Genomic DNA, 26291 nt, shown 5'->3' on the forward strand with positions numbered 1-26291 from the left:
TCAGATGCCAAGCAGTTGCCATTGTCTAACTCCTCCCCCTCTGTGGTTTCTCTGTAGTCGCGACATGGAGAGTAAGGATACCCTGCGGGGTCTGCAGAAGATGGAAGACCGGCCCGAGGAGCGGATGATCCGGGAGAAGCTCAAGGCCACCTGCATGCCCACCTGGAAGCACGAGTGGCTGGAGAGACGTAGCAGGAGGGGCCCGGTGGTGAGCTGCTGCAGCCTGACACACATGGACACAGAAACAAATCAAATCAAATCAAATCAAATCCCAGCACACGGCTATAATACTATATAAACATGTAGGTCTATACATACACACAGAGAACACCACATGTGTGTACTTAGCTTACTGTGCTTAACATTTTATAGATCCAAGCAACTCTTAAATATTCACTACTCTAAAGATTGATTTGATACTGTTAATGCTTTGAAATAAAGTTTGTTTTCATGACTGAAATCGAGCAGAATTGGACATGTCCAACCCTGGGCATTGCACCATTATGTTGCACCTAGTCCTTCACAGCACACACACATGCTGACCTCAAGCCCCCTGACCTCTAGTCTTGGCACTCTTCTGAGAGGATTAGATGGATATATGTATTATGGTATTATAGCTACATCATGCCTTCCGATTGGCTGCGTGGAAATGTCAATGCTTCCACCAGATCTACCGACCCGTGTTCAGTTGACCAATGTCGCAGATAGAAATGCTATGGATAGAGCTGACATGATTCCTTGTTCTACATGTCAGAGAAGCATGTTTGTTTGTTAAAAGGACTCTACTGTCATTTGGACCTCATTTGGCCTACCCCAACCGCATATTAACCCCTGTCCTTAACCCCCTGTCATTAACCCCCTGTCCTTCTCTCCTTCAGGTGGTGAAGCCCGTCCCCCTGCGACCGGACGGGAGCGAGGCGGGCTGCAAAGGGGCAGAGGTCGGAGTTGACTCACCCACCAGCTCCTCCCCCCAGCAGAGCAGAGGCCGCCGCAGCCCCTCCCCTGGACCCCCCTCTTCCTCCTCCTCTTCCTCTGGCAGGGTCGGTGGGAAGCCCGAGTCCCCCGGGGTGCGCAGGAAGAGGGCCTCACCCGTGCCGGTGATTAGCCACACACAGACGTAGCGCGCACACAATGCACAGGCATAAAAACATTTTGATGATAATATAACATTGATTGGATATCAAGCCTCCTTCACTTAGTTTTTACAGTTCTTTAAACCCCATCATGGCAATATAAAGTCCGAAGTGACTATTTGGTGACAGTATAATATACCCATGTAACTATTGTTCTGAGGTTGTCTTGATCTGATGTTGTTGTGTAGTTTCAGAGTGGCAGGGTGACGCCCCCTCGCCGGGCGCCCTCTCCAGACGGCTTCTCCCCCTACAGTCCTGAGGAGACCAGTCGCCGTGTCAACAAGGTCATGAGGGCTCGCCTCTACCTACTGCAGCAGATAGGCCCCAACTCTTTTCTGATTGGAGGAGACAGCCCCGACAACAAATACAGGGTGTTCATTGGTCCACAGGTAGGAAGTGCTGGAAGTCCACTCAGACCAATGAAGATTTAAACAGAATCAAGACTAATTTTCAAATCGACTCCCTCTACCCTCTATGTACTTGTGTAGATATTAAAAGGATTAGATGGGTGTTATCAGCTATTATACCGATACAGACATTTCAAACGTATACAAGTGTCTAGACTTGGGGTCGATTGGGAATTGATTAAGCTGATGGAAGTTTGTCAGATTCCAACTGGCAGGCTCGATTGAGGCTTGGCTGCAACAACGGCTCCAGCTTTTACCAAATTGTGTTTACAGCAATGGGGGTAGAGTAACTGTTCATTTGAAAATCTCAATTTTAAAAGTTCGTATTATGTTCACTCATACCCAAATAAGGTTGTTGACTCATCTTATACTCGTATTTGTGGCTAAAGCATAAATTGGAGAAATAATAGGCCTGGGAATTGCCAGGGACCTCACGATACAATATTGTCATGATACTTAGGGGCCGATATGTGTTGCAATTCGATACTGTGATTTTATTGCGATTCAATTTTCTTCCCCTACAGTCCTGAGGAGACTAGTGCAAAAAATAATATTACAATATTGACAAAATGATATAATACTATAAATCATCAAAAAATAATATCCCCATATGTAGTTGTACTAAGAAAAAAAAGTTAAAAAAACAAACCTCAAACTTGTATCTCAACAAGAACGCTTGCTATTTTCTCAGAGTATGACGTCATACTCCTGAAGAGGATGAGCTGGCCAATCAGCGGTCTAATGGAGGATGAGCTGGCCAATCAGCGGTCTACTCACATTAATATTTTTATGACCAATATATGTCCACACTATTCTGTTGCTTTTTAACATACAGAACTGAATTACCATTTTTTTTGGAAGGAAAACCATTTTACTTGTATTGTAAGTAATTATAGGTCATATTTCATCTGGAAACACTGGACAGTTACTTTAACAATTTGCTTCACTTGTACATTGGCAGGCTCTTTTTGTTTACCCAGCCATTTACTACTGGAGCATTACCCAGCCATTTACTACTGGAGCATTAATTGCTATAGTAGCAAATGGCTGGGTAATCGCTACAGTAGCAAATGGCTGGGTAATCGCTACAGTAGCAAATGGCTGGGTCATCGCTACAGTAGCAAATGGCTGGGTCATCGCTACAGTAGCAAATGGCTGGGTCATCGCTACAGTAGCAAATGGCTGGGTCATCGCTACAGTAGCAAATGGCTGGGTCATCGCTACAGTAGCAAATGGCTGGGTCATCGCTACAGTAGCAAATGGCTGGGTCATCGCTACAGTAGCAAATGGCTGGGTCATCGCTACAGTAGCAAATGGCCGGGTCATCGCTACAGTAGCAAATGGCCGGGTCATCGCTACAGTAGCAAATGGCCGGGTCATCGCTACAGTAGCAAATGGCCGGGTCATCGCTACAGTAGCAAATGGCCGGGTCATCGCTACAGTAGCAAATGGCCGGGTCATCGCTACAGTAGCAAATGGCCGGGTAAACGTTCCATTGCTAATGTAGAAATGGAGCGATGTAGAGCTTCCTCTTACTAAAGGCTTGTGTCCCAAATGGCACTACTTTTGACCAGAGCGTTGTCCAATGTGGGGGAATAGGGTACTATTTGGGACAGATGGATCAGCAGGTCTGTATCGGTCTGTGTGACCATTTATAGCCATCTGTGTGTGTGCCTGCGCGTGTGTTTGTGAGTGCGGTGTTGGTATGTATATACACACACACACACACGTGAGTAACCCCCCGGTCTGCTGTCCTCCTCTCCATTCACTGTAGACCTGTAGCTGTGGCCGAGGGGCATTCTGTATCCACGTCCTCTTCGTCATGCTCCGTGTCTTCCAGCTGGAGCCCTCAGACCCCCTGCTCTGGAGGAAAACCCTCAAAAACTTTGAGGTAACCTTCCAGCAACCAACCAACATGCCCTGTAACCAATCTGTGTAATTCCCCTTTCTCCCTACTGAGCTGAGCAAACTGAGCTGTACCGTGCTGGCCTGTTTAAGGATCCACCATAGTTGCTGAAACCAGGACAAAGTGAAAATGGGGATATCCAAAACCAGCACAGTATGCTTCAGGTCGAAACAATAGTTTGAGAAGGGCATACATGATTAGCTAAACCCATTTTGTAATGACCAATTTCCAAAGAAACTTCAAAGCGAGAATATTTCTAATTTATGTTAACTTTCAATAACTTGCACCATCTTGAATGCACGTTAGATATGCACTTGAATACGTAGATACTTTACCACCAGTAGAGAGAATGCCAATCTGACCCAAGAGCAGCATCTAGGGCAAATTTCTCCCTACGACTGCTAACTGTGGCACTGTCTCCAGGTGGAGAGCTTGTTCCAGAAGTACCACAATCGCCGCAGCTCGCGCATCAAGGCACCGTCGCGCAACACCATTCAGAAGTTTGTGTCGCGCATGTCCAACCCCCACACGTCCTGTCCGTCCAGCAACTCTGGCGCCTCGAGCAATGACAGCAGGTAGTGTACACGCACACACACACACACACACACACACACACACACACACACACACACACACACACAGGGTACAGATGTTGTATTGTAAAACATTATGCAAGAAGGCCCTTGAATACCACCAAGTTGTATAAAATTTTTGATTTTGATGTGAACGAGGGTCAAGCATTGGTTTAACACCAGTTTCTCTTTCCCTTTCTGCCCTGGCCGTTATTTTTATATATACAGTGGGGAGAACAAGTATTTGATACACGGCCGATTTGACAGGTTTTCCTACTTACAAAGCATGTAGAGGTCTGTCATTTTTATCATAGGTACACTTCAACTGTGAGAGACGGAATCTAAAACAAAAATCCAGAAAATCACATTGTATGATTTTTAAGTAATTAATTTGCATTTTATTGCATGACATAAGTATTTGATACATCAGAAAAGCAGAACTTAATATTTGGAACAGAAACCTTTGTTTACAATTAGAGATCATACATTTCCTGTAGTTCTTGACCAGGTTTGCACACACTGCAAGCAGGGATTATGGCCCACTCCTCCATACAGACTTTCTCCAGATCCTTCAGGTTTCGGGGCTGTCGCTGGGCAATACAGACTTTCAGCTCCCTCCAAAGATTTTCTATTGGGTTCAGGTCTGGAGACGGGCTAGGCCACTCCAGGACCTTGAGATGCTTCTTACGGAGCCACTCCTTAGTTGCCCTGGCTGTGTGTTTCGGGTCGTTGTCATGCTGGAAGACCCAGCCACAACCCATCTTCAATGCTCTTACTGAGGGAAGGAGGTTGTTGGCTAATCTGCCAATGACCTCCAGCAGGCCACAAATGTGCATGTGTCTGCTCAAACGGTCAGAAACAGACTCCATGAGGATGGTATGAGGGCCCGACGTCCACAGGTGGGGGTTGTGCTTACAGCCCAACACCGTGCAGGACGTTTGGCATTTGCCAGAGAACAACAAGATTGGCAAATTCGCCACTGGCGCCCTGTGCTCTTCACAGATGAAAGCAGGTTCACACTGAACACATGTGACAGATGTGACAGTCTGGAGACGCCGTGGAGAACGTTCTGCTGCCTGCAACATCCTCCAGCATGACCGGTTTAGCTGTGGGTCAGTCATGGTGTGGGGTGGCATTTCTTTGGGGGGCCGCACAGCCCTCCATGTGCTCGCCAGAGGTAGCCTGACTGCCATTCGGTACCGAGATGAGATCCTCAGACCCCTTGTGAGACCATATGCTGGTGCGGTTTGCCCTGGGTTCCTCCTAATGCAAGACAATGCTAGACCTCATGTGGCTGGAGTCTGTCAGCAGTTCCTGCAAGAGGAAGGCATTGATGCTATGGACTGACCCGCCCGTTCCCCAGACCTGAATCCAATTGAGCACATCTGGGACATTGTCTCGCTCCATCCACCAATGCCACGTTGCACCACAGACTGTCCAGGAGTTGGCGAATGCTTTAGTCCAGGTCTGGGAGGAGATCCCTCAGGAGACCATCCACCACCTCATCAGGAGCATGCCCAGGCGTTGTAGGGAGGTCATATAGGCACGTGGAGGCCACACACTACTGAGCCTCATTTTACATACATTTTGTCAGCACATTCAACTATGTAAAGAAAAAAGTGTTTAATAATATTTCATTCATTCAGATCTAGGATGTTGTTTTAGTGTTCCCTTTATTTTTTTGAGGTGTGTGTGTGTATGTATATATGTATATGACCTTTATTTTTCTCTTCCCCATCTCTCTCTGCATCCCCCTCTCTGTGTCTCTCTTTCTCTCTGTCTCTCTCTGTCAGTAGTCTGAAGGATGAAGAGGAGCAGATGTGTCCTATCTGTCTGTTGGACATGCTGGATGAGGAGAGTCTGACTGTGTGTGAGGAAGGCTGCAGGAACAAGCTACACCACCACTGCATGTCTATCTGTGAGTACTACAGTACGCTATCAAAAGACTGCATATCTGTGAGTACTACAGTACGCTATCAAAAGACTGCATATCTGTGAGTACGACAGTTCGCTATCAAAAGACTGCATGTCTATCTGTGAGTACTAGAGTACGCTATCAGAAGACTGCATGTCTGTGAGTACTACAGTACGCTATCAAAAGACTGCATATCTGTGAGTACTACAGTACGCTATCAAAAGACTGCATATCTGTGAGTACGACGGTTCGCTATCAAAAGACTGCATGTCTATCTGTGAGTACTAGAGTACGCTATCAGAAGACTGCATGTCTGTGAGTACTACAGTACGCTATCAAAAGACCATGTCTGTGAGTACTACAGTACGCTATCAAAAGATGCAGCTCTATCTGTGAGTACTACAGTACGCTATCAGAAGATGCAGCTCTATCTGTGAGTACTACAGTACGCTATCAGAAGACTCGATGTCTGTGAGTACTACAGTACGCTATCAAAAGACTGCATGTCTGTGAGTACTACAGTACACTATCAGAAGTTCAACTCATTTAAACTTTTGACGCGTGTACTGTGTAATATTGTTCCTGTCATCTAAGCCAAGGTGAGCTCTGACATTGTCAAAATAGTTTTAACCCAGTAACACTTAGGGTTAGTTCATAAGGCGGGTATTGAAATCTGACTCTACGAGGTCCTGAGTACTGCTGGTTTTCTGTTCTACCAGATAATTAATTGTACTCACCTGGTGTCCCAGGTCTAAATCCGTCCCTGATTTAGAGGGGAAGAATACTTTTTAAAAAAGCAGTTAAACTGGCATCAAGGTCCAGATCTTTCTATTTGAGGGGCATATGGTATTCTGTTGTAGTTGCTTTTAGGAACACTATGCACATATATATCCAATATGGCACTACCACTGTACACCAACTACTTCGACTGGTGAAGAAAAGCACTGAGTGAAAACAAGACTTTCAGAGCTTCTACTCTGTCTATTTTAGTGCCATTTCAATGTATCAGCTTCTCTCAAAATACATGTTTATTCACCCCACACCTCGTCAAACAGAGGCTGACTCTGTGAAGGGGGAAATTCTAATAGGCTCCGAGCCGTTAGCGACCGACTGACTGCTTAAGACCTGGGTCTCTGTGGCCAGGCCTCAGACATGGACTCGTCTGGCATTTAGTGACTCCGTGCCGTCATCCATGAAGGTTTTATAGTCCAGCAAGCACCACCACACACCACTCCACTTACTCCCATTACACACACAGCCCTATACAGACCTCTCCATAGTCTGTCACATTCGTGCCAAGGCCCTTGCCCTCTTCTCTCTCTCTCTCTAAACTCCAGTCCAATTGTTGCTACATTTTATTGGCGCATTGACTTCCTTGACAGCCAATCAGTGCATTGTCCTTTTTCTAAACTGGGGGAGAGCTAATTCTGTTGGACCGTCTGTCTCGCAGGGGCTGAGGAATGCCGGCGGAACCACGAGACGCTCATCTGCCCCCTCTGTAGAGCCAAGTGGAAGTCCCATGATTTTTACAGGTAATTTTAACATGTGTTTGTGTGGGCTAGGAACTAGTAACTCCTGGAAAGACTCCTGGGATGGGGGAGGGGGAATGATTTGACAGCGCACCAGCTGGTATCTGGTATTGTTGTGTGAAAGACGGGGGAAGCTGCTTCACTATATTTGTGTCTGAGAGGAAAGGAAACACCTGCCTCGTCTGAGATGACAGAACAGCTGTGGAGCTTCACAAATCTCATGCAAGCTGAATGCGAGTTATGGTTAACTAACAGTTAGCTAACAATTGAATGGTTTATAAGCTGTTTATAAGCTCATAAAGTGTTAGGGATTTGGAACTGCACAATGAGTCTGTGGATTCATTGCAGGCTACGTCAGTGACACAGTAGCCCAGAGACACGAAAGAACCTTGAGTGTTAGCGGTGAGCTACGCTACAGTGCATTTGGAAAGTATTCAGACCCCTTCCCCTTTTCCACATTTTGTTACGTTACTGCCTTATTGTAAAATGGATTAAATCGTATTTCCCCTCAATCTACCCACAATACCCCATAATGGCAAAACAAAAACAGGTTTTTAGACATTTTAAAAATAAAAAACTGATGTTACATTTCCATAACTATTCAGTACCTTTACTCAGTACTTTGCTGAAGCACCTTTTGGCAGCTATTACAGCCTCAAGTCTTCTTGGGTATGACGCTACAAGCTTGGCACACCTGTATTTGGAGTTTCTCCCATTCTTTTCTGCAGATCCCCTCAAGCTCAGTCAGGTTTGATGGGGAGCGTTGCTGCGCAGCTATTTTCAGGTCTCTCCAGAGATCGGATTCAATTCCGGGCTCTGGCTGGGCCACTCAAGGACTTGTCCCGAAGCCACTCCTGCGTTGTCTTGGCTGTGTGCTTAGAGTCGTTGTCCTGTTGGAAGGTCAACCTTCTGAGATCCTGAGCACTCTGGAGCAGGTTTTCATCAAGGATCTCTCTGTACTTTGCTCTGTTCCTCTTTGCTTTGATCCTGACTGGTCTCCCATGAGCATGTTAGTGGTGCTATATCATTCTAGGTCAAACAGGGCTATGCTAACGCGGTGTGCCAGAGCCATCACATTAGCAGTGCGCTAGGCTATATCATTCTAGGTCAAACAGGGCTATGCTAACGCAGTGTGCCAGAGCCATCATATTAGCGGTGCGCTAGGCTATATCATTCTAGGTCAAACAGGGCTACGCTAACGCAGTGTGCCAGAACATCACATTAGCATGTTAGTGGTGCGCTAGGCTATATCATGCTAGGTCAAACAGGGCTACGCTAACGTAGTGTGCCAGAGCCATTCCACTTAAAGCTTAATAGAAGCCAACAACTGAGCCCAGGTTGGGAGTTCAGGAATACCCGTGTCAACCGCCCCATCATATATACCCCCCCCCCCACACATCACCATTCGAGACTCACCCCCCACACATCACCATTCCCTTAGCTCTCAACCCTTACAACCAGCCACTGTAAAACATTATAGAACTAAAAACTATAGACATTTTAATGTCTCCACAATGTTTATCTGAATGCTCTAGTGCTGTATAATGTTACGTACCCCTGAATGAGCCCATGTCCTACCATAAGTACATGCTAAATACACTAGCCTCAAGAACTTCTTTGAAGTTGGTGCCGTGTGTGTGTGAGTATGCACACGTATGTTAGTGTGCGCACCTGTGTTAGTGTGTGTGTGTTCGTAGGTTTGTCGTGAGCTCGATCCCCTCCACAGTGCGGTTATGTGAGCCAGACAGCCAGGCACCAGCCCTTGTTTTGTGCGTCTGCCTGGGAATGAAATGATAGCTGTTGTTGTTGTCCCCCCCCCCCTTAATACATGAATACTGTCAGAAAGTATCTGTTACCCCCTCCGCCCTGAAATTGTACCCAGTTGTTTTTCTACGTTTTTTTGTTGTTGTTTGTTTGCAATTATGATGACCTGCTATGTCACATGACCCTTGTGCCAGTACAACAGGAAGGAAAGTTTAGAATTTTCCGGTTTTGCTGGGTTGATTCCTGGTGTCTTTAGAATATGATTCCCCCTATTGCCCCCCCCCCCCCCATTTTCATTATATTCTGAAGGTAAACTCCTGAATCCTGACCAAGCCTGAATCAGCATATTCCTGGCCCTTCTTGATTGTAATATCAAATGCTCAGAACTACAATTCAAACTTAGTCTAGTTACCTGTCTACCACCACCATTTTGAGTCCCCCGAAAGTCGCTAAAAGCTCACTGACTTTGGCTTCTTTCTCGGCAGCCATGACCCCTCATCTGTCTCCATGGAGAATGCGGCAGCGTCATCGTCCCACAGTGAAGGGGGTTCAAGAGGGGGGTCATCGTCCCAGGAGGGGGACTTCACCCTGCCCCAATACGGGGTCCAGCAGATCCCCCAGACCTACAAAGAACTTGCTGAGCCTTGGATAAAGGTGAGAGGGGTGGGAAGATGGACGTGGGGTCTATAATGTAGGGATCCTGTCTTATACTTTCAAATTCTTGAATAACCTTTTGAGCTTGCATTTTTGTGACTATTCCTTTGCCTTTGCCTACAAAGAGGGGTTTGTGTGTACTTGTCTCTATCCGATCAGTGTCATATTCCTTTCAGACTAATTTACTGTCTCTGTCCTCCCAAGGTGTTTGGCATGGAGGTGGTGGGTTGTCTGTTCTCTAGGAACTGGAGCATCAGGGAGATGGCCCTGCGGCGGCTGTCGCATGACGTCAGCGGCGCGCTCCTCCTGGCCAATGGCGAACGCTCCTGGCCGGGGGCGGGGCTAGGGGCCGGGGCGGGCTGCTCTGAGGTGTCAGGTGACGTGGTGGTGGAGTCATGCTGTAGTGTCCTCTCCATGGTGTGTGCTGACCCTGTCTACAAGGTCTACGTGGCTGCACTGGTGAGACTCAACATTTAGTCATTTCGCAGATGGTCTTATCCAGAGCCACTACACAGTTCCTGCATTCATCTTAAGATAGCTAGGTGGGACAACCACATATCACAGTCATAGCTGATAATGAAATAGTTATCAGCGAAGTTGGTGCTAGTTAAAAAGAGCAGTGTGAGTGTTTTTGTACCTTATTTTCTTAAATATGTGACTGAATCACCATCACTTCAAAGACACAAATGATACACTGTACTGCATGTACACAGTGATTGCAATGCATAGAGGGTCAAGTAACTTCAGCTCATTGCCATGAACCCGGTGCTGAACACATGAAATGTATTGTTATCGGTACTCAGGAATTGATTAGTTGGCCCTACCCGATCTCCGCTTTCACCTCTTGGCCTATCTCTCTCACACCACAGGTCTTGAATTGTCCTAAAGTCCACTTCAACAACAAGCTAGCCTGGCAAGTCCTGAAGTTAAACCAGCAGGGATTCTCCAGGGACAGACTGAGCTTCTCTTTTTTTCACTCCTCCGAGCCGAATTTCTGATACTTCGTCTCTTTTAGAGAAGAATATTTATTGGTGGTTTAAAAAATAAAAAAAATAAAATGTAGAACCTCTAGAGAGCTTGACATTTCCCCCCGCGGCACTTTGCTTCAGCAGAGCTGCGGATATGGAAAACAAAAAGGGTTCTGTCTCCTCTGGGGGCTTTCCAGCGTGTTTAGCAGCAGACAGACTTTTGGCGTCTGTTGTATTCTTCTTTTAAGACAAAGCAGGGGATGTTGGTAATGGCGGGGAGGGGACTAAAAATACCATGGGCACAACCAGAGTTGGAAGAGTGGGACAAAAATCGACTTAAATTGCCGTTTTGAAAAGCCTCTACTTTGTTTGAGGCAGCCTTAGAAAGTGTGCTCAGATCATGGGGCAAAGTCGTTAGCTACGTGCACACTAATTAGGACCTTGTAACGAGTGAAAATGCCAGAGCCACCATTACAATAACTTTGATGGGGGTCCTATTTTCTTGTCTTGTCATACCATGTGACGTGGCTTCCCTTTGGAAGTTTTGTTTGTTTTGCTAAAATGCTTGTTTATTGATATGATCCGTCTCTCCTGAGAGTAGAGTAGGCTGTGGAGAATGTAGTAATGGAGGTTGAGGGAGGGACTGCGTGCGTGTATGTAGTGCTGTGTTTGAGTGATTTGTGAGTGAGTGGGATGAGGTGGTTGGAGGAAGGAGTAGCCTTGTCTGCCTGAGGGAGGGAGGGAGGGGGAGAAAGAGTCCCTTTCTCTCTATCGGTCTCTGGGCAGCATTCCAATGCAACGCTCTATCAGTCACCACTCCCCACACCTCTTCTCTCTCTGGGAGTAAGGGTCAGGCTGCACCGCCTGTAACCCAGCACCTCTACCCCTCTCCTGGGGGGAGCACCACCAAGTGCCCTCCACCTCCAGCCGAGGCCACAGAGGGTCTCTTATGACCTTGTGATCAGGCCCAGGTGGACATATTCTCACAGGAATAGACTGAGTCAAAAGCGCAATTTCCCCAACTGCCTTATTAGTGTTACATTTGGGCTCCAAGAGGTCTTGTGTTGCGCATTTATTTTTTAATTTGAATTGTTTTTACCCAACTTTCCGTCTTCGCATTTCCCATGTTTGGTTTAGTCATGTAGGGCAATTATTATTATTATTATTATTATTTAGTATTTTTTTGGGGGGGGGTGTTAATACTTTATATAAACTCATAGTCGATAGTAAGTTATTATACTTTAGTCTGGATAATATTGTTGTCACATTCACTATCAAAATTCTTGTCTTAACCCATGCTTCACACACAGGACTAGGGATAGCGTTTGTAGTACTGACTGTATGTTTGCCATGTTAATGTGAACCCTGGCCTCTCACCCCCTTGTTGTAGAAAACCTTGCGGGCCATGCTGGTGTACACGCCCTGCCACTCCGTGTCTGAACGCTCGCGCCTGCAGCAGCTGCTCCGGTCCGTGGTGGAGACCATCCTGGTCAAATGTGCCGACGCCAACAGGTAAAGTCGGTCTGGAACTTCAGAGTTTGATAGATATGGGAGCCTGACGACAAATGCTTGTAGCTAGTGCCCTCAGGTGGAGAATACAGGACTTGTTAGGTTTCTCCCAGTATGATTAGTGGTGAGTTCTATCGGGGATATTTACATCTGAGCCTGAAGGTCTGGAGTGCTGCTGGTTTTCTGTTCTACCTGATAATTAATTGCACCCACTTGGTGTCCCAGGTCTAAATCAGTCACTGATCAGAGGGGAACAATGAAAATCGGCAGTGGAAATGGCTTCCAGGTCCAGATATGAATTTCCATGATATACTGTATATCTCTAAGAACGGACTCAAATATGGGAACCTTTACTTGTGGTATAATAATGCTGTTAGTCAACAGATTTCCATGATTCCTGTCTCATTTCAGGTCTGTTGCACACTGTATAATGTCGTTTAAGGCAGAACTAAAATGTTGCTAAATTTGGTCAGAATGTTAACGTAGTCTGTCCGCAAGAGATAACATACGGTATAAAAGTATGAGTATGAATGATGGTCATTAGGAGTCTAGCATGGACATTCATTCTGAGTGTCGTTCCTCTTTGTCGATTCTGTGTCGTGTCCAGTCGTACCAGCCAGCTGTCGGTGTCCACACTACTGGAGCTGTGTAAAGGCCAGCTGGGAGAGCTGGCTGTAGGTAGAGAGATCCTCAAAGCAGGTAAGAGCTACAAATACCATGCAGCCTCTCTGGGGTGGAAATCAGTGGAAATGTAGTCCTCTCCCCATATCTGATGTCTTCAGTGTTTTTTTTGTTGCCTTCTCAACAACAGTAAATATACCACTTGTTTAATACTCAATATCCATCTGGCCATTAATGCCCAGGTGCCTCGGTCCTCGACATCCAACTAGCAACTCCCTGTAAGTGTCTCTCCCTATCCATCTCTCTCAGGGTCCATTGGTATTGGCGGGGTGGACTATGTCCTGAACTGCATCCTGGGGCCCCAGACTGAGGCCAATAACTGGCAGGCCCTGCTGGGCCGTCTGTGTCTGATTGACAGGCTCCTGCTGGAGTTCCCTGCTGAGTTCTACCCACACATCGTCTCCGGAGGGGACTGGCACCAGTCTCAGACCATGGGGGATAGGTACGCAATCTTATTGACTTATAGACTTGTTCTTGTATAGCCTGATTCACCTAGTTGCTGACTTGAGTCTGACTCCCTGGGAGAGGTAGAGGAGTGCCACAGGGATGAGTGTTGTGCCCAGTGATATTTCCCTGACTTAGGAGTTTAGATGTTGTAGTCACGTAGCCTTGAGCTCACCTCAATGAGATGGTAACCTTGTCCTGGTATAGCCTCGATCACCTAGACAAAGTCAAAACCTTGTATGTTTGAGTGCGTAGCCTTGGATACATAACGAAGGTCGAGAGCCAGGCCCATTACTCTGAATGCTTGGGCAGTTCATTAAGGCACCTAATGTGCTATTATGGATTCTTTGTACATTGCTATTAATAAACACTACAAACTTTATTAAAAACGGTGTTCTGGTTTGTAGCTTGTAATTCAGTAGTTTGGTCTGTTTTTTAAAGATTTTTTTACCTCCTTTTTCTCCCCAATTTCATGGTATCCAATTGTTAGTCGTTACTGTCGTGTCTCATCGCTACAACTCCCGCACGGACTCAGGGGAGGCGAAGGTCGAGAGACATGCGTCGTCCGAAACACAACCCAACCAAGCCGCACTGATTCTTAACACAGCGTGCATCCAACCCGGAAGCTAGCCGCACCAATGTGTCGGATGTTTTCACTGTACACCTAGCGACCTGGTCAGTCTACACTGCGCCTGACCCGCCACAGGAGTTGCTAGTGCGCGATGAGACAATCCCTGCCGGCCAAACCCTCCCTAACCCGGACGATGCTAGGCCAATTGTGCGCCGCCCCACGGGCCTTCCGGTTGTGGCCGGCTCTGACAGAGGCTGGGCTCGAACCCAGAGTCTCTGGTGGCGATGCAGTGCCTTAGACCACTGCGCCACCCGGGAGGCCAGTTTGGTCTGTTTTTAATGTTGATGATATTATGGTAATTAAAATATGGAGACTCGTGATGACCACACTCTGGTCTCGATAACACTTCCTTGAATCATGTCTTTATATCTCACACAGTGATTTTATTGCAAGAGAGTGTACTATAGGGAATAGGAAGCTACAGCCTTTTAAGTTGTCCTTCTCATGTTCCTCTGTCCAGGTATCAGAAGCTGCTCCCCCTACTGAGCTTCTCACTGCAGTCCATCGACAACTCCCACTCTATGGTGGGCAAGCTGTCTCGCCGCGTGTTCCTGAGCGCCGCGCGCATGGTGGCCCGCGTGCCGCACGTCTTCGTCAAGCTCCTGGACATGCTAAGCGTCACCAGCTCCACGCACTACGCCCGCATGCGCCGCCGCCTGCTCGCCATCGCCGAGGAGATGGACATCCTGGATGCCATCAACCTGGGCCTGGAGAGCATGGAGCACAGCGCCAGCGATGCCCACCAACGGGCCAACGCCGCCTTCCTTGAGCCCTCCGCACCTCAGAACTCGCCCAACGTGACCGAGAGCAACACCCCGACGCATACGGTCCAGATGACCAGCGGGAAGGGAGGGAGAGGTTTCTCCGGCAATGTGGGAGCGAGTCCTGAGGATATAAGTGAGAGGTTAGCGGCCATCTCCACTAGCGCTGGGCGTCCCAATATGGCCACTTCCACGTGTGGTGGGGCCCTGGCCGAGCACCAAAGCCTCCCGTTCAGGCGCGTAACCGCCCCCTCAGCCAGTGCCTGAACTCTACGCCTACCAGCCAAGCCCCCAGCCTCCCCTCGCCCTCCGCCTCCCACCCTCCCCCATCCTTCCCAGGACCTGACAGCAGTACCAAACCCCGGCCCCAGAGCTTCGTCCCCAGCAAGCTTGCGTCAACTGCCCCCTCTGCTTCCTCCTGCTCTCCAGGCTCCCAGCGCAGGTTTCCCCAGCAGAAGCCCTTCAGCAATAAGGACCCAGAGAAGCAGCTCCCCTCCCCCTGTTTCACCCAGGCCCGACCCCTCCCCTCCAGCCAGATCCACAGACCAAAGCCCTCCCGACCCACCCCCTCCGAGGGGGCCAAGACCCTCTGCACCTCGCCCACTCCAAGAGCCTCCAAGATGGGCATGAAGCTGGACCTCCAAGGGGAAAAGCCCAGCCTCTCCACCAGCGCCTCCGGAGGTGAAGGCCCCTCCACAGGGGGCCACATGGGGGGTGCCACCACCCTCATCAGCAGCGAGGACAGCTGCTTCACCCCTGTGGAAGAGAAGTTCCGTGGACTGGACGCCTCTGCTGAGCTCAACTCCTCCATGGAAGACCTCCTGGAAGCATCTTTGCCCGTTGCCGGCGACACCACCACCGTCACGTTCCAGTCGGAGGTGGCCGTGCTGTCGCCGGAGCGGGCTGGGGACGGGCCAGGAGGAGGGGGAGAGGTGGGGATGTACAGTGAGGACGTGACGCAACACCAGAAGTGCAAGGAGAAGATGGAGGCGGAGGAGGAGGCGGCGCTGGCTGTAGTTATGGCCATGTCCGAGTCGCAGGATGCGCTGCCCGTCATCCCCCAGCTGCAGGTGGATAAAGACCAGGACATCATCATCATCCAGGCAGATGTGAGTCAACGTGCACCTTCAGGAACATATGTCCCTACAAGACTTTAGACATCCTCAGTGTTCCCTAAACAAAGGGGCAGTTTTCCCAAACACAGACGAAGACTTATGTTTCTCCATTGAGCTTCCTTTTTCTCCAGGACTAGGCTTAATTTGTGCCCAGGAAACTGCCCCAGTAACGGGCTTAATAACTAACATATAAGTAGAGAACATTGTCACACCCAAGGTCAGAGAATACATGGGAATAATCATTCATATCAACCTGCCAATGTTGACTGAAGCCCTAAATGTAACCCACAGTGTGTGTGTGTGGTACTAGGTCTATTGCCTATACACATGCTGGCTGTGGGAAGCCTACCACTTCATGGCTGAGCCGTTGTTGCTCCTAGACGTTTCCACTTCACAATAACAGCACTCACAGTTGACCGGGGCAGCTCTCGTAGGGCAGAAATTGATGGTGCCACGTTGAAAGTCACTTATCTCTTCAGTAAGGCCATTTTACTGCCAATGCTTGTCTATGGAGATTGCATGGCTGTGTGCTTGATTTTATACACCTGTCAGCAACGGTGTGGCTGAAATAGTCGAATCCACTCATTTGAAGGGGTGTCCACATACGTGTGTGTGTGTGTGTGTGTATAAATATGTGTGTGTGTGTGTACAGTTGAAGTCGGAAGTTTACATACACTTAGGTTGGAGTCATTAAAACTCATTGTTCAACCACTCCACAAATTTCTTGTTACAAACTATAGTTTTGGCAAGGTGTGTGTGTGAGTCATACTGACGTGTTGTCATCCCATGCTTCCCCAGACTCCAGAGACTCTGCCTGGCCATACCAAAGCCAAGCAGCCCTACAGGGAGGGCCAGGAGTGGTTGAAGGGCCAGCAGATCGGCCTGGGGGCCTTCTCCTCCTGCTACCAGGCCCAGGACGTGGGCACTGGCACCCTGATGGCAGTCAAACAGGTGAGAAGACCGACGCATGGCAACCACAGATGTCTGCCCTGATACACACCTGTTGATGTCAGAGAAATAGATGGTTATAAAAATGAGTCCTAGCCAGTCAGAGCTCTTACCATAGTGCCTATACCTATTCAATGCTTTCCCATCTACAGGAGTGTTTAGGGAATAAGGCCTTGGTGTTGTTGCTAGGTGGGGCCTATGGGTCTATGGGGCCCCTGGTGCAGAAACTCTGGGGATTCCATGTCAGAGTTGTGACTTCATTTTAGCTAATGACCTCAAACTGAGATGTTGCCCTTAAAGAGAATGTCCAGCTCTCTTCCCCTGATAACCCTGTGTATGCATGTCCTCCCCAACTATAGGTGACCTACGTCAGGAACACATCGTCGGAGCAAGAGGAGGTGGTGACTGCTCTGAGGGAGGAGATCCGGATGATGGCCCACCTCAACCACCCCAACATCATCCGTATGCTGGGGGCCACCTGTGAGAAGAGCAACTATAACCTGATGGTGGAGTGGATGGCAGGTCAGGACCTCCTCTGCCGATGATGATGATGATATCCCACGTTGAAAAAGCCTTAATTGACTTTTGGATGTTTTGTTTTTTTGTTTCCTGCTTTCATTTGTTCAATTTAATTTTGATTTAGTTGATAAAAATAAATAAATAAATTTGATAATAGTTTTCTTGCTTATCTTTGGTGTGATAATTCATTATTTTGTATTTATTCAACTTTTCAGAACTGGGTACATAAAATAGTATTACTTGAACCTTTAATGAGTGAATATGTATCAGTTAACTTCCTGTATGTAAATAAGACAAGTCATGTCCAATTGGAACTAACCAGAAGTTGAACTTGATAGTAACACTTGACCCCCATCCCTACTATAAACTATTGTCCTTCCTCCTATAACAATCACATATGTTGCCCCTGTAGAAATAGAAGAACTGGGTGTATTATTAATAGGATAAATAGTCATTATTTCATGGGTTGATCCTCTCTGTTGTGTCCAGGTGGCAGTGTGTCCCATCTCCTGAACAAGTATGGGGCCTTCAAGGAGGCTGTGATCATCAACTACACGGAGCAGCTGCTCCGAGGCCTGGCCTACCTCCACGAGAACCAGATCATCCACAGAGACATCAAAGGTGAGGGCACACACATACACGCCCTCTAGCGCACAGGAAGTCCCTGCTGCTATTGAGCTGCCTGTCACAGGGTTCAAGGTGGACTCTCAGGGAAACACTCATTTCATGTGTTTCACCTTTTAGGGGTGGAACTTTGGAGACTGTGAGTGGTAACGAACTGCTGCTGCACTAATTGTAAGTCGCTCTGCAGAAGAGCGTCTGCTAAATGACAAGTGTAGTGTAACAATAAGAAACTATAATAAGGGCTTGTGATTTGTACTGGACAGGTCAGGAATAATTAACTAGAGACTAACTACTGAGTTTGTACTGGACAGGTCTGGAATAACTAACTAGAGACTGACTACTGGGTGACTAGTCAGAACACACCTCACCCTACCTCACCTGTTATGGCATACAATAACTCACCTTCTCTCCCCCTGTCTCCTCCAGGTGCCAACCTGCTGATTGACAGCACAGGTCAGAGGCTGAGGATAGCTGACTTTGGTGCTGCAGCTAGACTGGCCTCCAAGGGCACTGGGGCAGGGGAGTTCCAGGGCCAACTCCTGGGAACCATTGCCTTCATGGCCCCAGAGGTACGCATGGATGAAAGGGAGAGAGAGTAAATCTGTGTTTAGAATTAGCGTTCTGTTCCCGGCCTTTATAGTGCAATCCTTTTGACAGGAGCCATTTCAGACACAGGCACACACACACACACACACACACACAGACACACACACACACACTGTGTACAAGTGATGGCTCGCATAAAACTAGTAAATTCCGCCACTTAAACCAATGTCCTAAGATCAAAACCCCCCCAGTCCTCTGTATTCTCTTTGTGGAGAGGGTCTGAAAGAGGTAGAAGCCGAAGCATTAGCCTTCTGTGGGGGCTGTTCGTTTTGAAGAGAGCCCTGATCACGCTGGTATTAAACTGGGCTGTCATGCTGTGGGAGGCCTGGGCAGTTGAACTCCCCTCCTAATTAAACAAGGTTTTTGGAACCACTACAATAACAAGACATTAAGGGGTCGGCCTCCATTGTGGGGGTCTTCTCTTTCAAAGGGGATTAAAATGCTCTTACATTTGGGAGTTACTGAGAAATCTAAATCCACTTTAATTCAGTTCCGTAGCGAACACGTGACTCTGAATGACCAGCATAATGGCGGTTGGGTTTCACTGCCGGAAAAAAAGCTTTGTCGGAAGCAAACAACATTTTAAATGGCCTTCCCCAAATGTACGAAAGCAAGATTTGGCCTGGGAATAAATTGAAGCCATAGTCATGTGACAAATGTAGAAACAGGGCAACTAAATAAGACACAAAACATAATGGCAGTCTATGGGAGGATTCTTAATACATTGAACTCCTTTTGGTTTGACGTTGTGTCCATCCACCAAAAAGTGGTCTGCTGTCTAACTATGCCACTCCTCAACAACACCCAGGCAAGTGCTATAAGATAATGACTTGCTATTTCAGTCCTTTCTGCTGCTATTTGCAAATGCTAGACTATGAATGGAGTAGAGTTAAGTGTGTGTGTGTAGTGGGAGCGTGCAGTAAAGGCTTAAATTGAATAAACGGCACGCAGTTGTCCATATGTTGATACCTTATTGTGTACGGTTGACTCTGTAGGTGCTGCGTGGACAGCAGTACGGCCGGAGCTGTGACGTGTGGAGTGTGGGCTGTGCCATCATCGAGATGTCGTGTGCCAAGCCCCCCTGGAACGCAGAGAAACACTCCAACCACCTCGCTCTCATATTCAAGGTGCCACCAATACAAGCACAGCCACAAAGTTAGATTATTAAGGAAACCATGTCTATTCAGTTAGATAAGTGATAAATACATTTTATAAAAAAAATTTGTTTAAAATGTGATCAATGTGTCTTTACGACCAGAAATATCCCATACCTAGAAATGTTATTAGTACTCTTTACCATTACCGTTTAATATGTGACCCACTAAAAACCACAGTCACTGTTTTACATCACTAGATAGAATTGGCACAACACTACTGTAGGATTGATGTACACGTATAGCTGTAAAATACATATACCTGAAAAAGCACCCTATTGGCCTGTTTCATGTAAAGGTTGATTGGATTTCAACAGTAGCATGACCTCACCCTCCCTCCCCCAGATTGCGAGTGCCACCACGGCTCCCTCCATCCCTCCCCAACTGACCCCTGGCCTGAGGGACGTCACCCTGCGCTGCCTTGAGCTGCAGCCTGCCGACCGGCCCCCATCCAGGGAACTCCTCAAGCACCCCGTCTTCCGCCTCAACTGGTAGTCCCCAACATCCTCCCACAGTCCCCAACATCCTCCCACAGTCCCCAACATCCTCCCACAGTCCCCCACATCCTCCCACAGTCCCCAACATCCTCCCTATCCCATAGTGTCTACTACTGAAGGCCCAGCCAGCCTGCCTGCTTTTCTCTCCTCTTCCCACCGCTGACAATCAGACCAGCCTACCTAACCCTAGACCGACCTCCATCCACCACCGACCAGCCTCCCTAACCCCAGACTGCCCTCCATCCACCACCGACCAGCCTCCCTAACCCTAGACCGCCCTCCATCCACCACCGACCAGCCTCCCTAACCCCAGACCGCCCTCCATCCACCCCAGACCAGCCTCCCTAACCCCAGACCGACCTCCATCCACCCCAGACCAGCCTACCGAACCCTAGACCGACCTTCATCCACCACCGACCAGCCTACCTAACACCAGACTGCCCTCCATCCACCCCAGACCAGCCTCCCTAACACCAGACTGCCCTCCATCCACACCAGACCAGCCTCCCTAACACCAGACTGCCCTCCATCCACACCAAGCTGCCCCCAGTTATGAGTGGAGGGCCTGGGATGGATGGGATAATACCCTCCCGTTCCACTACTATGGCCTCAAACTGCTGTACCTTTAGCACAAAATGCAAAAAGCAAGTCGCAAAAGTTCTACTACGAAAACGGTGCTTTCTTAGTTAGTGCCATGTTGGTATACTGTAGTCTGTATTGCTCTGTTTTATCAAGCCTCTGTTCTGGTAAAGAAATGGTTCCTTTAGCACTTTGGTAGCCATTTTGCAATGGTTTCGAGAAGTTCCTCTTCCCATTTTAACCCCCCGTGAGTCAACAAATAAGTCCTTAGAACCGCAATCTGGAGACACCGGAGTAAAATGGTTTTTATCACTGTTCCGTTGTGACGTCGGGTCATAAGTTTCCGACTCGGTTTTTGTTTTTAGAGTATCCTATGTGTAGAAGAAAGGCATAATGAAGCTGTTTTAATCGATTGAATTTGTGCATAACTGCATTTCTATAAAGATGCTTTTAAGATGTGCATTTTACTGTTGGGCCATAAAGCTTAGTCGAATAATCATGAAGATTACTTAAGTATTTCAGGGAGCGGTGATTGATCTAACAGAAACATTGCTAGTTCGGCTAGCATAACGCTGAATGTGAACGCTTATGATGCCCGCATTGTCTCCAATGTTATTTTGTTCTTTGATTATTTTATTTTTTTGAGATAAAGATCCCATGTATGAAGTTATGATTTTTTTTTATATATATATATACAATAACACCCCAAAAAGATATAAATATATTTTTTTTGGTGTCATTGTATATTCAAAGCTATCCTTAAGAGATTGAGACATTTATTGTGTATGGGCGTAAGTTTTCCAAACAACACTTTGATGTCGTACCACACTGTTAAAATGAAAACACCCTGTTGGTCTCTTAACTCTCGCTGTTACAATTGAGCCATGTGCATCGCACATATTTTAGCCTTTTTAAATAATTTTATGAGCCCTAAATGCTGTGTCCATACATTCAAAACCGCTATATTCAATATTGATCTACCATTCTTCTGGTGCTGTTCCTTTGTAGAATGTCACGCTACAATTCAACAATTAAATTTTTTATTATTTTTTATCTTGGCTCTATTTTTAAAACAAATTGTTATAAAATCCATGTACATCTGAGGTTTTCTATGACTCTTCTATTTTCCATTGTGGATACTCTATATAATGAATAAATGCTGTACAATTTTTTTATTTTCGGTGGAGGGATATTTCTGATTTAAGGCTGACTTTTCTGCTTAAATGTTTTACCATCTTTTTGATTAGAATTCTCAAACATGTTCCTAAATGGTGTTAATTTATGAACTATAACTCTCCAAGTGTTGTTGTTCTGGTTGTAATCCATTAAAGTAATTGCATGTAATTGCTATTTTTATTTGGCATCCCTTAATGGCAAGGGTTTGAGACAATTAAAAAAAATATCAAAAAAAAATTAAGCAGAAAATGTAATCTATTTAAAACAAATCCTATTCTTTACATGGAGTACAAGCTGATCAAGCTTGAAGAGTTAAATGTAAATACATGTGAAGTTTGGTAGCTAAAATGATTGTACTTGACTGTATTTTTATACCACACTCTTTTCCATTTTAATTTTTTGTTCCTGCTTCGGGTTATTTTTCTTATGCCTTTTTAAAAGCTTTAAAGTTATGCACTCTGGTCTTTTTTATATACTGGAAGAAAAATCTGTTTCTGTCATTCATAAAAGCTAATCAGTATTACTTCAATTTGTCATGTCTATAATTCTTACCAATCTCTTAATGCCTTCTGAATCCTCTTGTCCACCTGTCTCAGCCAGCTTGCTGGTCTATTTTGTCTTATTTTATGCTGATGTGATGTAATCTTATGTGCTTTTTTTGGATCTAAGCTGGACTGAAATTTGTGTGAAATTGTTTCCTGTTTCCTGTGTCACTTGGTGGTACTTTTTTTTATTTGTAAAGAACATCTTGCTGTTTTATTCCAGTCTCTACTACCTCAGGTGTCCTATAGAGTCTCTTCTACCAAAGTTCACTTTCTCTCTATATATATATTTATATATATATATATATAATCTTTTTTACTTTTTTTTTCTCAAAGATTTTCAGGGCTTAAGGGCTAACTTATATTAGCACCTTTACTGTGCAAATAAACTCATGAAATATCTGGATTAATAAAAAAATGGCTTAAACTGTATCCTGTAAGTTAAAATGTATCAAGATATTTTAATTATTACAATTTTTACCCCATTCTAAGCATTTTATTGCATAAATTGGAACTTATTTTGGTGTCTGTCTTTATGGTAAATAAACAAAAAATTGGGAAAAAGGTTTCTTGTTCCTCCTGTCAATTCTTTGTCAAAGCCTCAGAACCACATAACTACTGTGTTCACTTTATCAATGGGCATACAGACGAGTATCATTGACTTTACTACGAGTTCAAATTAAATTTTATTTGTCACATACACAGGGTTAGATGTTAATGCGAGTGTAGCTAAATGCTTGTGCTACTAGTTCCGACAATGCAGTAATAACCAACAATTCCAAAACTACTGTCTTATACACAAGTGTAAGGGGATAAAGAATATGTACATAAAGATATATGAATGAGTGATGGTACAGAGCAGCATAGGCAAGATACAGTAGATGGTATCGAGTACAGTATATACATGAGATGAGTATGTAAACAAAGTGGCATAGTTAAAGTGGCTAGTGATACATGTATTACATAAGGATGCAGTAGATGATATAGAGTACAGTATATACGTAATACATATGAGATGAATAATGTAGGTTATGTAAACATTATTAGGTAGCATTGTTTAAAGTGGCTAGTGATATATTTTACATTTCCCATCAATTCCCATTATTAAAGTGGCTGGAGTTGAGTCAGTGTGTTGGCAGCAGCCACTCAATGATAGTGGTTGCTGTTTAACAGCCTGATGGCCTTGAGATAGAAGCTGTTTTTCAGTCTCTCGGTCCCAGCTTTGATGCACCTGTACTGACCTCGCCTTCTGGATGGTAGCGGGGTGAACAGGCAGTGGCTCGGGTGGTTGTTGTCCTTGATGATCTTTATGGCCTTCCTGTAACATCGGGTGGTGTAGGTGTCCTGGAGGGCAGGTAGTTTGCCCCCGGTGATGCGTTGTGCAGACCTCACTACCCTCTGGAGAGCCTTACGGTTGTGGGCGGAGCAGTTGCCGTACCAGGCAGTGATACAGCCCGCCAGGATGCACTCGATTGTGCATCTGTAGAAGTTTGAGTGCTTTTGGTGCTGCGCTGCTGCGCCTAATTCACAATGCTGTCTGTGTGGGTGGACCAATTCAGTTTGTCCGTGATGTGTACGCCGAGGAACTTCAAACTTACTACCCTCTCCACTACTGTTCCATCAATGTGGATAGGGGGGTGTTCCCTCTGCTGTTTCCTGAAGTCCACAATCATCTCCTTAGTTTTGTTGACGTTGAGTGTGAGGTTATTTTCCTGACACCACACTCCGAGGGCCCTCACCACCTCCCTGTAGGCCGTCGCGTCGTTTTTGGTAATCAAGCCTACCACTGATGTTTCGTCCGCAAACTTGATGATTGAGTTGGAGGCGTGCGTGGCCACGCAGTCGTGGGTGAACAGGGAGTACAGGAGAGGGCTCAGAATGCACCCTTGTGGGGCTCCAGTGTTGAGGATCAGCGGGGTGGAGATGTTGTTGCCTACCCTCACCACCTGGGGGCGGACCGTCAGGAAGTCCAGTACCCAGTTGCACAGGGCGGGGTCGAGACCCAGGGTCTCGGGCTTGATGACGAGCTTGGAGGGTACTATGGTGTTAAATGCCGAGCTGTAGTCGATGAACAGCATTCTCACATAGGTATTCCTCTTGTCCAGATGGGTTAGGGCAGTGTGCAGTGTGGTTGAGATTGCATCGTCTGTGGACCTATTTGGGCGGTAGGCAAATTGGAGTGGGTCTAGGGTGTCAGGTAGGGTGGAGGTGATATGGTCCTTGACTAGTCTCTCAAAGCACTTCATGATGACGGAAGTGAGTGCTACGGGGCGGTAGTCGTTTAGCTCAGTTACCTTAGCTTTCTTGGGAACGGGAACAATGGTGGCCCTCTTGAAGCATGTGGGAACAGCAGACTGGGATAGGGATTGATTGAATATGTCCGTAAACACACCAGCCAGCTGGTCTGCGCATGCTCTGAGGGCGCGGCTGGGGATGCCGTCTGGGCCTGCAGCCTTGCGAGGGTTAACACGTTTAATTGTTTTACTCACATCGGCTGCAGTGAAGGAGAGTCCGCATGTTTTCGTTGCAGGCCGTGTCAGTGGCACTGTATTGTCCTAAAAGCGGGCAAAAAAGTTATTTAGTCTGCCTGGGAGCAAGACATCCTTGTTCGTGACTGGGCTGGTTTTCTTTTTGTAATCCGTGATTGACTGTAGACCCTACCACATACCTCTTGTGTCTGAGCCGTTGAATTGAGATTCTACTTTGTCTCTATACTGACGCTTAGCTTGTTTGATTGCCTTGTGGATGGAATAGCTGCACTGTTTGTATTCGGTCATGTCTCCGGTCACCTTGCCCTGATTAAAAGCAGTGGTTCGCGCTTTCAGTTTCACGCGAATGCTGCCATCAATCCCCGGTTTCTGGTTTGGAAATGTTTTAATCGTTGCTATGGGAACGACATCTTCAACACACGTTCTAATGAACTCGCACACCGAATCAGAGTAATCGTCAATGTTGTTGTCTGACGCAAAACGAAACATATCCCAGTCCACGTGATGGAAGCAGTCTTGGGAGTGTGGAATCAGATTGGTTGGACAGACCTCAGCGTGGGAGCTTCTTGTTTAGTTTCTGTCTGTAGGCAGGGATCAACAAAATGGAGTTGTGGTCAGCTTTTCCGAAAGGAGGGCAGGGCAGGGCCTTATATGCGTCGCGGAAGTTAGAATAGCAATGATCCAAGGTTTTGACAGCCCTGGTTGCGCAATCGATATGCTGATACTATTTAGGGAGTCTTGTTTTCACATTAGCCTTGTTAAAATCCCCAGCTACAATGAATGCAGCCTCAGGATGTATGGATTCCAGTTTGCAAAGAGTCAAATAAAGTTTGTTCAGAGCCATCGATGTGTCTGCTTGGGGGGGGATATATATACGGCTGTGATTATAATCGAAGAGAATTCTCTTGGTTGATAATGCGGTCGACATTTGATTGTGAGGAATTCTAAACCAGGTGAACCGAAGGATTTGAGTTCCTGTATGTTTTTGTGATCACACCACGTCTCGTTAGCCATAAGGCATACGCCCCCGCCCCTCTTCTTACCAGAAAGATGTTTGTTTCTGTCTGCGCGATGCGTGGGGAAACCAGCTGGCTGCACCGACTCCGATAGCGTCTCTCCAGTGAGCCATGTTTCCGTGAAGCTAGAACAACCTCTACTTCAGAATGCC

General features: G+C 46.6%; 1 protein-coding gene across 1 annotated transcript in view; it reads left to right on the forward strand.

Annotated features, from left to right (window-relative positions):
- The window catches only part of map3k1 (mitogen-activated protein kinase kinase kinase 1, E3 ubiquitin protein ligase), a 60684-nt gene extending 37482 nt beyond the window's left edge, over positions 1–23202 (forward strand). Inside the window, 20 exon segments of the mRNA XM_064943497.1 lie at positions 58–208; positions 879–1097; positions 1322–1522; positions 3315–3431; positions 3870–4021; positions 5812–5936; positions 7384–7465; positions 9712–9880; positions 10085–10339; positions 12239–12360; positions 12965–13056; positions 13288–13480; positions 14574–15090; positions 15093–15983; positions 16788–16940; positions 17297–17459; positions 17946–18077; positions 18507–18649; positions 19682–19813; positions 20186–23202. Coding sequence (XP_064799569.1) covers positions 58–208; positions 879–1097; positions 1322–1522; positions 3315–3431; positions 3870–4021; positions 5812–5936; positions 7384–7465; positions 9712–9880; positions 10085–10339; positions 12239–12360; positions 12965–13056; positions 13288–13480; positions 14574–15090; positions 15093–15983; positions 16788–16940; positions 17297–17459; positions 17946–18077; positions 18507–18649; positions 19682–19813; positions 20186–20335 — 4159 coding nt within the window. The 3' untranslated portion in view covers positions 20336–23202.
- Positions 23203–26291: the final 3089 nt, after the last annotated feature.

Source organism: Oncorhynchus masou, chromosome 28 (genome assembly GCF_036934945.1).
Source record: "Oncorhynchus masou masou isolate Uvic2021 chromosome 28, UVic_Omas_1.1, whole genome shotgun sequence".
Taxonomy (NCBI): Eukaryota; Metazoa; Chordata; class Actinopteri; order Salmoniformes; family Salmonidae; genus Oncorhynchus; species Oncorhynchus masou.